Below are 15,317 nucleotides of genomic sequence, written 5' to 3' on the forward strand. Positions count from 1 at the left end.
GGAAGGAGACAGACCTTCAGGCTGAGTGGGGAAGCAGACAGACCAGCAGGCTCAGTGGGGAAGCAGATAGACCAGCAGGCTGAGTGGGGAAGGAGACAGACCTTCAGGCTGAGTGGGGAAGCACAAAGAACATCAGACTGAGCGGGGAACCACACAGACCAGCAGGCTGAGCGGGGAACCACACAGACCAGCAGGCTGAGTGGGGAAGCACAAAGACCAGCAGGCTGAGCGGGGACCATACAGACCAGCAGGCTGAGAGGGGGACCACACGGACCAGCAGGCTGAGCGGGGAACCACACAGACCAGCAGGCTGAGCGGGGAAGCAGACAGACCAGCAGGCTGAGTGGGGAAGGAGACAGACCTTCAGACTGAGCGGGGAACCACACAGACCAGCAGGCTGAGCGGGGAACCACACAGACCAGCAGGCTGAGCGGGGAACCACACAGACCAGCAGGCTCAGTGGGGAAGCAGATAGACCAGCAGGCTGAATGGGGAAGCACAGAGACCAGCAGGCTGAGTGGAGAAGCAGACAGACCACCAGGCTGAGTGGGGAACCACACGGACTAGCAGGCTGAGTGGAGAGGCAGACAGACCAGCAGGCTGAATGGGGAACCACACAGACCAGCAGGCTGAGTGGGGAAGCACACGGACTAGCAGGCTGAGTGGGGAAGCACACAGACCAGCAGGCTGAGTGGGGAAGCACACGGACTAGCAGGCTGAGTGGGGAAGCAGACCGACCAGCAGGCTGAGGGGGGAAGCACAGACCACCATGCTGAGTGGAGAAGCAGAGAGACCAGCAGGCTGAGTGGGGAAGCACACAGACCAGCAGGCTGAGTGGGAAAGCAGACAGACCATCAGGCTCAGTGGGGAAGCACACATACCAGCAGGCTGAATGGGGAACCACACAGACCACCAGGCTGAGCGGGGAACCACACGGACTAGCAGGCTGAGTGGGGAATCACACAGACTAGCAGGCTGAGCGGGGAACCACACGGACTAGCAGGCTGAGCGGGGAACCACACGGACTAGCAGGCTGAGTGGGGAAGCAGACAGACCACGAGGATGAGTGGGGAAGCACACAGACCAGCAGGCTGAGCGGGGAACCACACAGACCACCAGGCTGAGCGGGGAACCACACAGACTAGCAGGCTGAGCGAGGAACCATACAGACCAGCAGGCTGAGTGGGGAACCACACAGACCAGCAGGCTGAGTGGGGAACCACACAGACCAGCAGGCTGAGTGAGGAACCACACAGACCAGCAGGCTGAGCGAGGAACCATACAGACCAGCAGGCTGAGTGGGGAACCACACAGACCAGCAGGCTGAGTGAGGAACCACACAGACCAGCAGGCTGAGTGGGGAAGCAGATAGACCAGCAGGCTGAGTGGGGAACCACACAGACCAGCAGACTGAGTGGGGAACCACACAGACCAGCAGGCTGAGTGGGGGGTCTGAAGACAGGTGGACAGATACCTCAAAGCCCCATTAACTGTACATTAATAATTGCTGAATGGGGGCATCAGAACCATCCTTGATTACCCCTCCATTATGTAATTTTCCTCGCTTGCCAACAGTAAATTCTGCCTCTTGTTGCATACCTAACCTTTGAGACAGGAGTTGCACACGCTGTAATGGGATTGAATCAGAAAGACATCTCCAGATCAAATCACAAAAAAATCTATTAAAACTTGGAAAAGCTGGTCATAATGAGAACTGAAAATAGATCAAAAACCCACCAGAATTAGCATCACACGTCTTGAAACTGAGTTTCAATTTCAATTAAACATTGTTTACTCCATAAAACTAGAGGTCAAATTGTTCATTGTTGATAATTCCGGTCATGTTGCATCCATCAGTTGTACATTAATCAATGTGCTTCATAGTATGAGGTGACATGTTTGCAGTCCTGAGGTACCATTAATGTGTTCTTGCTGGAAGCCAGTTGTTCTTCCAGAGGGAACATGTCACTTCATTGGGTCTCATGAATTGGCCAGTCACGCTCCTTAAAATACTTCTTCAAGCCCTTCACGTTAACCGGGGGGAAATAAGTGCCGATCCGTTTCCGAATCCACCACTTACCCTCCGCCGCATGGTTGCCACCGGGCTTGCTGAATTTGTAGCGATAGTGTTCACCCCTTATCCACCTGTCGACAAAACGTATTCTGTTATTATGGCTGGATATTGGACCACGCATGCATGAAAATGCACCAGAATCAACACCATGTGAATGACTTGCTGAGGAGGAGGAAAAATAGCTGACTTACGTTCATATAGCATCTTTCACATTGCCAAAACATTCCAAAGCACTTTACAACCAATTCCGTACTTCTTTAAAGTGTAGTCACTGTTGACGCGTAGGAAACTAGGTCATCAGTGAACTTCAGCACACAGCTATGTGACAATGACCAGATAATCCATATGCTGATGTTGGTTCAGGGATGAATATTGGCTGGGACACCAGGGACAACTCCCTATGCCTGCCTGGAAATTTGTCAAGGGTTCTTTTACAACCACCCGAAGGGGCAGAACCTCCGACAAAGCCAGCGCCTCCAACAACGCAGCATTCCCTCAGTACTGCACTGAAAATACCCAACACTGTCACAACTGAAGAAAGATACCAATCAGAACTTTACTGTTACCTAAAGGCTGAAATTTAGGGGTGTGTGGATGGTGTCCAAAGACAAATCAGGCTCAATTGTGCAGCTTCTCCAAGTCAAACAGCACTCCAGTGTCCTTAAGACACTGGGCAACATGCTGGTTAGCACTGCTGCCTCACAGCGCCAGGGACCGGCGTTCGATTTTGACCTCGGTTGACTATGTGGAGTTTGCACGTTCTCCCCGTGTCTGCATGTGTTTCCTGCAGGTGCTCCGGTTTCCACCCACAGTCCAAAGATGTGCAGGCTAGGTGGATTGACCATGCTAAATTGCCCCTAAGTGTCCAAAGGTTAGATGGGGTTATCGGGATAGGGCTGGGGATTGGGCCTAGGTAGGATACTCTTTCGGAGGGTCGGTGCAGACTCGATGGGCCGAATAGCCTCCTTCTGAACTGTAGGAATTCTATGATTCTATGAAAGTTAAAAATTTAGATAGTAAGCTTTTTTATTCTTCCTGTCAAAATGGACAATTTCACATTTGCCCACCTTATACTCCATGTGCCACATCTTTGCCCACTCTCCTAATCTGTCCATATTCCCTTCGAGCCTTTGTATGTCTCCTTCATAATTTACTTTCCTACCTATCTTTATATCATCAGCAAAGTTAGCAACCACACCTTTGGTTCCTTCATCCAAGTCATTTATATAAATTGTTAAAAGTTGAGGTCCCAGCACATCCTTTTGGACCCACTTGTTACATCCTGCCAGCCGGATAATTACCCATTTGTGCCTACTCTCTGTTTCCTGTTAGCTAGCCAATCTTCAATCCATGCCAATATGTTACTGCCATTACCATGAATTATTTGCAGCAATAACCTTTAATGTGGCACCTTATCAAATGCCTTCTGTAAAGCCAAGCACAGTACTTCCACCAGCTCCCCTTTATCCACATATGTTATTGCTTTAAAGAATGCAAATAAACTGGTTAAACACGATTTCCTTTTCACAAAACCATCTTGACTCTGCCCAATTGGCTTGAATTTTTCCACGTTCCCTGTTATAACATCTTTAGTAATAGCTACTAACATTTGACCAATTACAGATGTTAAGATAACTGGCCTAAAGTTTCCTGCTTTCTGTCCCCCGCCGTTTTTGAATAACGGAGTTACATTTGCTACTTTCCAATCTAATGGAGTCTTCCCTGAATTTTGAAAAATTAATACCAACACACCAACCATCTCATTAGCCACTTTTCGAAGACACTAAGGTGAAGTGCTTCAGGACCCATGGATTCGTCAGCCCTTAGTTCCAACAATTTGTTCAGCACCACTTCCCTGGTGATCGTAATTTTGATGAGCAACTCGCTCCCTTTGTTTGTTGCCTTACCGTTATCTCTGGACTGTTACTTATATTTTCCATAGTGAAGATACAGGTTATCCATGGAGGCCCCACTTTCTCAACTTCGCCTGAGGTATGCAGGCCCTCAGGTTAAATCACCACCAGTCAGCTCTCTCTCAAAACCGAAGAACAGCCTATGGTCCTCGATGGTGATGGTGACTTTCACTATCGTGAAGACCAATGCAAAATTCAATTCATTTGCCATCTCTTTATTTTAATTATTAATTCCCAGACTCACTTGCTATAGGACCTACACTCACTTTATTAACTCTTTCCTGATTTAAATATCTATAGAAACTCATCGTACCCGTTTTTACATTTCCAGCTAGCTTTCTTTCGTACTCTAATTTCTCCCTCCTTATTAATCTTCTTGCCACTCTTGGCTGTTCTTTATATTTTGTCCAATTTTCTGGACACACATCTTTGCATAATTATATGCTTTTTCTTTAAGTTTGATACAGTCTTAACTTTGGGGTGGTACGGTGACAGAGTGGGTAACACTGCTGCCCTCACCAGGGACCTGGGTTCAATTCCAGCCTTGGGTGACTGTGTGGAGTTTGCATATTCTCCCTTTTTCTCTGGGTGCTCCAGTTTCCTCCCACAGTCCAAAGATGTGCAGATAAGGTTGAATTAGCCACGTTAAATTGCCCCTTGGTATCCAGAGATGTGCCGGAAATTCTATGGATTTTACTTAACCACGGATGGTGGGTCCTCCCCTTGGAATTTCTCTTTCTCGTTGGAATGTATCTATTGTGTGTATTCTGAAATATACCTTTAAATATCTGCCATGCATCTCTAATGGCCCATCTCTTAAACCCATTTGCCAGTTCACTTCAGCTAGCTCCACTTTCTTGCCCTCATAATTTCACTTATTTAAGTTTAAAATACTGGTCTTGCGCGCACTCTACTCTCCCTCGCATTACATGTAAAATTGAATCATATTATGATCGCTGCTACCTCAGGCTGCCTTCATTATGAGGTTACCAATTAATCCTATTGCATTGCACAATATCAGGCCTGCTGTCTGGTTGACACCAGAACATGCTGTTCTAAGAAACTAACCCCAAAACATTCAATTAACTCTGCATTTATGTTACTTTTGTTCATCTGAATTTTCTAGTCTCTATGTCTGATTCTATGACTCCACGTAGATTAGAATTTCCCCCAGGATTATTGCCGTACCTTTCTGACAAACCCCCATGTTCCCATCCTTTATACTCTGTGGCAGTTAAATTAGAGGGCTGGTTCACCACTCCTACAAGTGACTTCTTGCTTTATCATTTCTCATCTCAACCCAAACCGCTTCTACATCCTGCTTTCCTGAACTTAAGTCATCCCTCTCTAAAGTGCCAGTACTATCATTAATTAACAGTCATCCCTCCATCTTTTCCTAGCTTCCTGCCCTTCCTAAATGTCAGGTACCCTTCAATATTCAGGTGCCAATCTATGTCATCCTGCAGCCATGTCTCTGTAATGGCTATCAGATTATACTTATTTATTTCATAGGAACATAGGAACAGGAGGAGGCCATTCAGCCACTCGAGCCTGTCCCACCATTCAATGAGATCATGGCTGATCTGTGACCTAACTCCGTAAACCTGCCTTTGGCCCATATCCCTTAATATCTTTGCTTAACAAAAACCTATCGATCTCAGCTTTAAAATTAGCATCTGTTCTAGCTTCAATTGATGTTAATGGGTGAGAGTTCCAAACCTCTGCCACCCATTGAATGAAGGAGTTCTTCCTGACATCTCTCCTGAACGGTCTAGCCCTAATTTTTAGACTATGCCTCTCGTTTGAGAAGCTCCAAAGGAAAGCACCTAGCCTGTCTTTCCCTGTTGATATCTTGAATACTTCAATCAGATCACCCCTTAACCTTCTAAATTCTAACGAAAACAGGTCGAATTTGAGTAATCTCTCTTCATAACTCAGCCCCTGTAATCCTGGTATAGAACATTACAGCGCAGTACAGGCCCTTCGGCCCTCGATGTTGCGCCTACCTGTGAAACCACTCTAAAGCCCATCTACAGTATTGTCTTATCATCCATATGTCTATCCAATGACCATTTAAATGCCCTTAATGTTGGCGAGTCCGCTACTGTTGCAGGCAGGGCATTCCATGCCCTTACTACTCTCCGAGTAAAGAATCTACCTCTGACATCTGTCCTATAACTATCTCCCCTCAATTTAAAGCTATGTCCCTCGTGCTGGACATCACCATCCGAGGAAAAAGGCTCTCACTATCCACCCTATCTAATCCTCTGATCATCTTGTATGCCTCAATTAAGTCACCTCTTAACCTTCTTCTCTCTAATGAAAACAGCCTCAAGTCCTTTAGCCTTTCCTCATAAGATCTTCCTTCCATACTAGGCAACATCCTTGTAAATCTCCTCTGCGCCCTTTCCAATCCGTCCACACCCTTCGTATAATGCGGCGACCAGAACTGCACGCATACTCCAAATGCGGCTGCACTTGAGTTTTGTACAGCTGCAACATGACCTCATGGCTCCGAAACTCAATCCCTCTACCAATAAAAGCGAACACATCGTACGCCTTCTTAATAACCCTATCAACCTGGGTGGCAATTTTCAGGGGTCTATGTACATGGACACTGAGATCTCTCTGCTCATCCACACTACCAAGAAACTTACCATTAGCCCAGTACTCTGTCTTCCTGTTATTCCTTCCAAAATGAATCACCTTACAATTTTCTGCATTAAACTCCATTTGCCACCTGTCAGCCCAGCTCTGCAGCTTATCTATGTCCCTCTGTAATTTGCAACATCCTTCCGCACTGTCCACAACCCCACTGACTTTAGTGTTATCTGCAAATTTACTAACGCATCCTTCTACGCCCTGCTCCAGGTCACTTATAAAAATGACAAACAGCAGTGGCCCTAAAACAGATCCTTGTGGTACACCACTAGTAACTGAACTCCAGGCTGAACATTTCCCAACAACCACCATCCTTTGTCTTCTTCCAGCTAGCCAATTTCTGATCCAAACTGCTAAATCACCCTGAATCCCATGCCTCCGTATGTTCTGCAATAGCCTACCAAGGGGAACCTTATCAAATGCTTTACTGAAATCCATATGCACCACATCAACTGCTTTACCCTCGTCCACCTGTTTGGTCACCTTCTCAAAGAACTCAATAAGGTTTGTGAGGCACGACCTACCCTTCACAAAACCATGTTGACTATCGCTAATCAAATTATCCCTTTCCAGATTATTATAAATCCTATCTCTTAAAAACCTTTCCAAGACTTTGCCCACAACAGACGTAAGGCCCACTGGTCTATAGTTACCGGGGTTGTCTCTACTCCCCTTCTTGAACAAGGGGACAACATTTGCTATCCTCCAGTCTTCTGGCACTATTCCTGTAGACAATGATGACATAAAGATCAAAGCCAAAGGCTCAGCAATCTCCTCCCTAGTTTACCAGAGAATCCTAGGATAAAGCCCATCCGGCCCAGGGGACTTATCTATTTTCACACTTTCCAGAATTGCTAACACCTCCTCCTTATGAACCTCAAGCCCTTCTAGTCTAGTAGCCTGTATCTCAGTATTCTCCTCGACAACATTGTCTTTTCCTTGTGTGAATACTGACGAAAAATATTCATTTAGCACCTCTCCTATCTCCACGGACAACTTCCCACTACTGTCCTTGACTGGCCCTACTTTTACCCTTGTCATTCTTTTATTCCTGACATACCTATAGAAAGCTTTAGGGTTATCCTTGATCCTACCTGCCAAAGACTTCTCATGTCCCCTCCTGGCTCTTCTAAGCACTCTCTTTAGGTCCTTCCTAGCTAATTTGTAACTCTTGAGCGCCCTAACTGAACCTTCACGTTTCATCTTTACATAAGCCTCCTTCTTCCTCTTGACCAGTGATTCAACTACTTTAGTAAACCAGAGTTCCCTCGCTCGACCTCTTCCTCCCTGCCTGATAGGTACATACTTATCAAGGACACGCAATAGCTGTTCCTTGAACAAGCTAAGTTGCACTCCCTCCAAGGCCATAATATCCTTCCGGAGGTGTGGTACCCAGAAATGCTTACTACTCCAAGTGGGGTCTAACCAGGGTTTTGTAAAGCTGCAGCATAACCCCTGTGTCTTTATATTCCAATCCTCGTGATATAAAGGCTAGCATTCCATTAGCCTTTTTGATTATTTTCTGCACTTGTTCCTGGAATTTTGAAGATCTATGCACCTGAACCCCCAAGTCTCTTTGAACATCCACTGTAGAGCAGAGTACTTTCTAAATGGAACAAGGTTTTTAACCTCTTCCCATTTAGAAAGTACTCTGCTCTATCTTTTTTTTGATCCAAAATGGATAACCTCACACTTGCTTACATTAAATTCCATCTGCCACAATTTTGCCCACTTACCTGTCAATATCTCCTTGTAATTTTATGTTATCATCTAGGCTGTCTACAATGCCACCTAACTTTGTATCATCAGCAAATTGTGCTAGATGACTTTCTATGCCATCACCCAAGTCGTTAATGAATATTGTGAATAGTTGAGGCCCCAAGACAGATCCCTGTGGTGGACCATTAGTCACATCCTGTCAATTTGAGAAATTACCCATTATCCCCTCTCTGTCGCCTGCCAATGAAACAGTTTCCTAACCATGTCAATAATTTGCCCTCAGTTCCATGGCTTCCACCTTTGTTAAAAGTCTCTTGTGTGGGACTTTATCAAATGCTTTTTGGAAGTCCATATAAGTGACATCCATGCACATTTCCCTGTCCACTACATTAGTCACCTCCTCAAAAAATTCAATGGGCAAAATTCTCCGTTCCTGAAACAAAGTGTTGATGCCAAGGCAGGATTAGTGGAGTTCTACAACAGTAAAAGTGGCGCCACATCTGGACCAATTCAACGACCATTAAGGGCTAGCACCGGCGCCACATGGAACACAATCGATCCAAAAGCGAAACAGTGCCGGATTCGCTGGGTTTGGGATTGACACTCAGGAGGCTGACAAGCTGCATTGCCTACACATACTTCACTCCACACACGACTCATCCCAGCCAACAAGATGGCAGAGGGACGAGCGACACCAAGGTTTAGAGATGTTGAACAGGAGACCACGCTGGATGCTGTGGAGGAGGGGCGGGCAACATTGTACCCCGGGGTGGGAAGGAGGTTGCCAGCTGCCGCCATTCGCCGGGCCTGGGTTCAAGTGGCAGAGGTCGTCGGTGCCATGGAAACACTACAAGGACCAGCCAGCAGTGTCGAAAGAGACTGCACAACCTCCTTAGGGTGACCAGGGTGAGTAGGCAGCACTGTGCCCCTGGCACCAACACACATCCCATACACCCATAACACCACCCCATCTCACCCTCACCCGGAGGGTGGCCGAACCCCCACCTGCACCACATCCCGGCACCCACACCGGCTGCCATGGCCGGTGAAGTCACCAGCGATCCACCCCTTAGGCTGTATTTGTCGATTGTCTAACACTGTGCGTTTTCTGGTTCCCCCCTGCCCCCCAGGAGAAGGCCGCCCACAACTGCTGAGAGAGGGAGAAGACTAGAGGGGGACCATCAGACCTGCAGACGCTCACTGCAGGAGGGTCTCCATGTTCAGAGGGCACTGGACGCGTTGGAGGTCCCGAAGAAAGAGAAGTCACTGGGCGGAGGTCGGCATTGGGCGAGGAAGTCAGACCCCACAGAATTGCGGTTCCCCATGGCACGTGTGTCACCTGACCAATTCTCACCAACACCCCATACCCACCATCACCACCCCCCCCCAAACCCCCTGTCCACCACCACCCCTATCCCCACTAACCCCTCCTTCCCCATTCCTCCCAGCCCACCATGCAATCATGCGTCTTGTCTTGTGTCATGCAGGAGCAGCCGGTGATGAGGCAGGCACTTCTGGTCTCCCCCACCCCCAACCACAGGTGTCGACCAGCAACGTCGATGACACCGACACGGACGGGAGCTCTCGACTCGCCTCCCGTGATACCCCGGAGCCCGAGTCCGGGGAAAACATTGACTTCCCATCACAGCTGCCTCCAACACCCTCCACCATCCCAGAGACACTCACCTCAGTTCAGCACTTTAGTGAAGAGGTTCCTGGGTGTGCTCACCACACACATACTCTGGTAAAACAGATGGAGGTAGGAATCCCCGAGATGTCGGACGGTCGGAGGGCTGCCCAATTCAAGGAACCAGCTGCCGTCTAGACAGGTTTCAGGCTTCTGGAACGGACAGTTCATTGATTGTGGAGATGCCGCCACAGCACCAGGGAGGTTGTCGGCGAGCATCCAGCACCTACAGGTGCAGTTGGAGGAATTCAACCGCCTGCAGGAGCAGAAGGTGGTCCCTTCCATGCATACCACCCAGGCCAACACCACACGGGTGGCGTCAGCGGGGGAGGCCTTGGGGACAGAGATTTCGGTCATCGGTCAACAATGTCCAAGTCCAGGGGCAATTAGTGCAGGCGATTGCCGAGGCCCAGGACAAGGCTGCCCGATCACAGGCAGCCATGTACCAGAGCTACCTGGATATTGCAGCGGCGCACCTGAGCGTGGCCCTGTAACAGCGGGCCATGGCCGAGATCGTCGGGGGCATTGCCCACGTGCTGCCCGATGTGGTACAGGCCCAGAGGGAGGTGGCCCAGTCCCAAAGGGAGATGGCTGATGTGGCACAGGCCCAGAAGGTGGTGGCACAGTAACTGGGTGTGCCACTGTCCCAGATGGGGGTGGTCCACTCCCTGTGCTCCCTGGTCGCGAACATGGAGATCCTGTTCAAGACGGGAGTGGGCCCCCAGGACTGGCAGCGGCAGGTGGCAGGAGGGCCTCAAGGGTTAGCACTGCTTCCACGTCCATCCCTTGGAGTAGCCCGGGGGCCATCAGGTACCCATGTGGGAGGGGGAGGCGATGGGACCCGTGCCGGTCACTCTTGGAGGGGAGGTGTCGGAACACCGCAGTGTCTCGGACCCCTTTCCTCTCCTGTCCCTGGCGCATCACATGGGCAGCGGGCACAGCAGGGTGGCACCATGCCACTTGGGACATGGAGCAGCAACTGGGCCCATCGAGGCCCGGTCATCCCAGAAGACGGCCGTCTACAAGAACTCAGGTCCTAGGGTAGGAATTACAGCAGGCCGCCTCCAGTCCTGCTGTACCGTCTGGGGATCCACCTAGACGTAGCATTAGGGCCCGTAAGGCCAGAAAGGTAGACACCAGCTAATTTGGCATGGGTGCAGGACACAGTATAGCGTTAAGGGCTTGGGCAAAAAACATGTATATATTTGTTCACATTAAACACCTGTGCATAATGTGACAACCTGCCTCTGTGCTCTGTCAGAAGGGTGTGAGGGGTGGGCTGGCCACAGGAAGGAGCATAGGGGTGGGGGGGATGGGCAGATTCTATGGGTGGACTTGGCCCCAGGTCCGCAGTTCAGCCAGTGCTCACTGCTCCAGTGTCCTACCAACAGCACTCCCCTCCCCCCCCCCCGCCCCCCCCAGACACAGTAGCCATGGCCGCCACGCCAGGGATTCGATGGGACTGAGTGATGGAATGGCCAGCTCACATGCAGGGATCACCCAGGTGGACAGTGGAAAGTGCTACCATAGGCAGGAGTCAGACTTTGCCAAATTATGTGGAGCACCAGAGCTCACCCAGAGCAGGTTACCATCATCCTCTATCCCACTGGCCAGATCCACTGTTACTGCCAACCCAAGGCCCACACCCTGTAGTGAGGCAGGTAGGAATCATGGAGGAAGTTTCGGGGGGGGGGGGGGGGGGGGGGGAGGTTTGCAGTGATGCAGGAATTGTGTACATGTGAGGAGGTGGCCGGGGTGGTAGGGGGATTGGGGGTGGGAATGTAAAGTCCGTGCCCCTGGCCAGTCCCCCTAGTTGGTAAACTTGGAAGCGATTAGAGCATCCCATGCCCGTTCCAATATCCATTGTCTGCAGAGGGTGAAAGGCATGTTGTGCATCCCCATGCCCTAACAGATCCAACAAGCTGCATGATGGTCCCAGTTAGCACTGTGGACCCTGCTCCTACATGTCCCCCTCTCTCCCACCCTCCTCCACAATCTCTGCATCCCTGGCCCCTCAGTGGTCCTGGTGCCCGTACATGCTGCCAGGGGTACAATTAGCTGGCATTACCCATGCCAGCAGTATGCTCTGCGGCCCCCATCCGGGGATATCTCCAATACGGGCTACTGTGGGTGTTGCCCTTGGGTGGGCTGGGTGATGCCTTGCCGGAGGGTGGTAGCTGGTTGGACGGGGGTGGGGGTGGGGGGGGGGGGGGGGGGGGGGGGGGGGGGGTGGGTGGTATGGCAGGAGCTGGAGTGTGGGATGCTGGGCTGGATGATGGGGGCTGGGGCACCCATACGGTCATTGGCACGCTGCTTGACCAGGGACCATAACGGGTGGTCAGTAGGGAGCACAGCAAGATGGCTGCCATGCAGGCCGCGGCAATGGCGGTCCATGCCTGGAAACCCCGGCCCCATGGCCAGTCACCCTCCCCACATCCTGCCCATTGTTTTAAAAAAGTGTTATAATGCCATTTTCAAAATTCTGGGGATTGGAGTAAACATCATTAGGAATCTAGTGAAATGTGAGTGGAAGTTACCACTTACCTCTGCTGCCTTGGACTTAGCTACAATATCAGAACATATTTGTTTTGAAAAGGTATTATGAAGAAAGTTACCATTGGCAGTAAGTGCAGTGTAACTGAAATGGTTTATCCAAGTGTGTATCCTTTAAGTCCACAATGGACTCAGAATACCTTTATCGTTTATTAAGTTGGTTGATGTTTCTGCTCCCAGAGTTCTGGGTTGAGATGTATCATAAAGAACTTAATAAGAAATCTTTTGTCTTCCATTTGAAAGTGGTAACTTCCGACAGGATTCAATCTCTTTTTTTTTTTAAAATAATTTTTATTGAAGAAATTTTTCAAAATACAAACATTTTAACCCCCCCTACATTTACATTTAAATTATAACAAAACAAAGTCAAACCCCCCTACTTAACAAGAAAAAGAAAAAAAGTCGCGTCCCCCCCCCCCCCCCCCCCCCCCCCCGCCGGCGAACCGACAGTCAGACCAACTTATCATTTCTAGCAGCGTCCTCGGGCAGGCCTTGCCCGTGCCACCACCGCTACCGTACTTCCTTCGTCTTTGTCCCCCCTCCCCCCCCCCTCCCTCCCGCCCTCCCCTCCCCTCCCGGGTTGCTGCTGTCACGGCCTCAGTTTCTATCTCTGATCCAAGAGGTCTAGGAAGGGTTGCCATCGCCTGAAAAACCCCTGCACCGACCCTCTCAGGGCGAATTTGATCCTTTCCAATTGGATGAAGTTTGCCATGTCGTTTAACCAGGTGTTAACACTCGGAGGCCTTTCGTCCCTCCACTGAATCAGGATCCTCCTCCGAGCCACCAAGGACGCAAAGGCTAATATTCCAGCCTCCCTCGCCTCCTGTACCCCCGGTTCCACCCCAACCCCGAAGATCGCAAGTCCCCATCCTGGCTTGACCCTGGACCCCACCACTCTCGACACCGTCCCTGCCACCCCCTTCCAGAACTCCTCCAGTGCCGGACATGCCCAAAACATATGTGCATGATTCGCAGGGCTTCCCGAACATCTAATACACCTGTCTTCACCCCCGAAAAACCGACTCATCCTTGTCCCCGTCATGTGGGCTCTATGCAGTACCTTAAATTGAATGAGACTTAGTCTCGCACATGACGACGACGAGTTGACACTCTCCAGGGCGTCTGCCCATGTCCCGTCCTCTATCTGTTCCCCCAGCTCTAACTCCCACTTATCTTTCAGCTCCTCTACTGGTACCTCCTCCACCTCCTGCATAATCTTATAGATGTCCGAGATCTTCCCCTCCCCGACCCAGACCCCTGATAGCACCCTATCACTCACCCCCCTGTCGGGAGCGCGGGGAACCCCGCTACCTGTCGTCTGGCAAATGCCTTCACTTGGAGGTACCTGAACGTGTTCCCCGGGGGGAGCCCAAATTTCTCCTCCAGCTCTCCCAGGCTCGCAAACCTCCCCTCTATAAACAAGTCCCTCAGTTGTCTAATACCCGCCCTCTGCCAGCTCTGGAATCCCCCTCCTGTGTTTCCCGGCGCAAATCTGTGGTTCCCTCTTAGTGGTGCCCCTATCAGACCTCCCACTTCCCCCCTGTGTCGCCTCCACTGCCCCCAGATCTTGAGGGTGGCCGCCACCACCGGGCTCGTGGTATACCTCGTGGGAGGGAGCGGCCATGGTGCCGTTACCAGTGCCCCTAAGCTTATGTTGCCGCAGGACGCCCTCTCCATGCGCTTCCAGGCTGCCCCCTCCCCTTCCATCATCCACTTTCGTACCATCGATGTATTTGCCGCCCAGTAATATCCTGAAAGGTTGGGTAACGCCAGCCCTCCACTATCCCTACTCCGCTCCAAAAAGACCCTTCTAACTCTCGGGGTGCCATGTGCCCACACATACCCCATGATACTACTCGTTACCTTCTTGAAAAAGGCCCTGGGGAGGAAGATGGGCAGACACTGGAACAAAACAAGAACCTCGGGAGGACCGTCATTTTAACTGACTGCACCCTCCCTGCCAGCGACAGCGGCACCATGTCCCACCTCTTAAACTCCTCCTCCATCTGTTCCACCAGTCTGGAAAAGTTCAACTTGTGGAGGGTCCCCCAGTTCTTTGCCACCTGCACCCCCAAATACCTAAAACTTTTAACTGCTCTTTTGAAGGGGAGCCTCCCAATTCCCTCCCCTTGGTCTCCCGGGTGTATTACAAAGACCTCACTTTTCCCCAGATTTAATTTATATCCCGAAAAGTCCCCGAACTCCGCTAGTATCCCCATTACCTCCGGCATTCCCCCCTCCGGGTCTGCCACATACAACAACAAATCATCCGCATAGAGCGAGACCCGATGTTCCTCCCCTCCCCTTGTCAGTCCTCTCCACCCCCCTGAACCCCTCAGTGCCATCGCCAACGGCTCAATCGCTAATGCAAAGAGTAAGGGAGATAGGGGACATCCCTGCCTAGTACCTCGATGGAGCCCAAAATATTCTGACCTCCTCCCGTTTGTTACCACACTTGCCATCGGAGCTGAATAGAGCAGTTTTACCCACTTGATAAATCCCTCCCCAAACCCAAACCTTTCCAACGTCTCCCACAAGTATTCCCACTCCACCCTGTCAAATGCCTTCTCCGCGTCCAGCGCTACCACTATCTCCGCCTCCCCTTCCACTGCTGGCATCATAATCACATTTAACAATCTCCGGACATTTGTGTTAAGTTGGCGTCCCTTCACGAACCCCGTCTGGTCTTCATGGACTACCCCTGGCACAC

The 15,317-nt window shown here is 50.4% G+C and overlaps 1 protein-coding gene across 4 annotated transcripts in view; it reads right to left on the reverse strand.

The window, feature by feature from the left end:
• Positions 1-15,317, reverse strand: part of lmf1 (lipase maturation factor 1) — a 945,108-nt gene that overhangs the window by 165,874 nt on the left and 763,917 nt on the right. Inside the window, exon 11 of one of the 4 annotated variants that reach the window (XM_038821132.1) lies at positions 276-2,145. The exons of the other annotated variants lie outside the window; for them this stretch is intronic. Coding sequence (XP_038677060.1) covers positions 1,971-2,145 — 175 coding nt within the window. The 3' untranslated portion in view covers positions 276-1,970. Of the gene's footprint in view, positions 1-275; positions 2,146-15,317 lie in introns of those variants that run through there. 4 annotated transcript variants of the gene reach the window in all.

The sequence above is a fragment of the Scyliorhinus canicula genome, chromosome 15 (assembly GCF_902713615.1).
Source record: "Scyliorhinus canicula chromosome 15, sScyCan1.1, whole genome shotgun sequence".
NCBI classification, from domain to species: domain Eukaryota; kingdom Metazoa; phylum Chordata; class Chondrichthyes; order Carcharhiniformes; family Scyliorhinidae; genus Scyliorhinus; species Scyliorhinus canicula.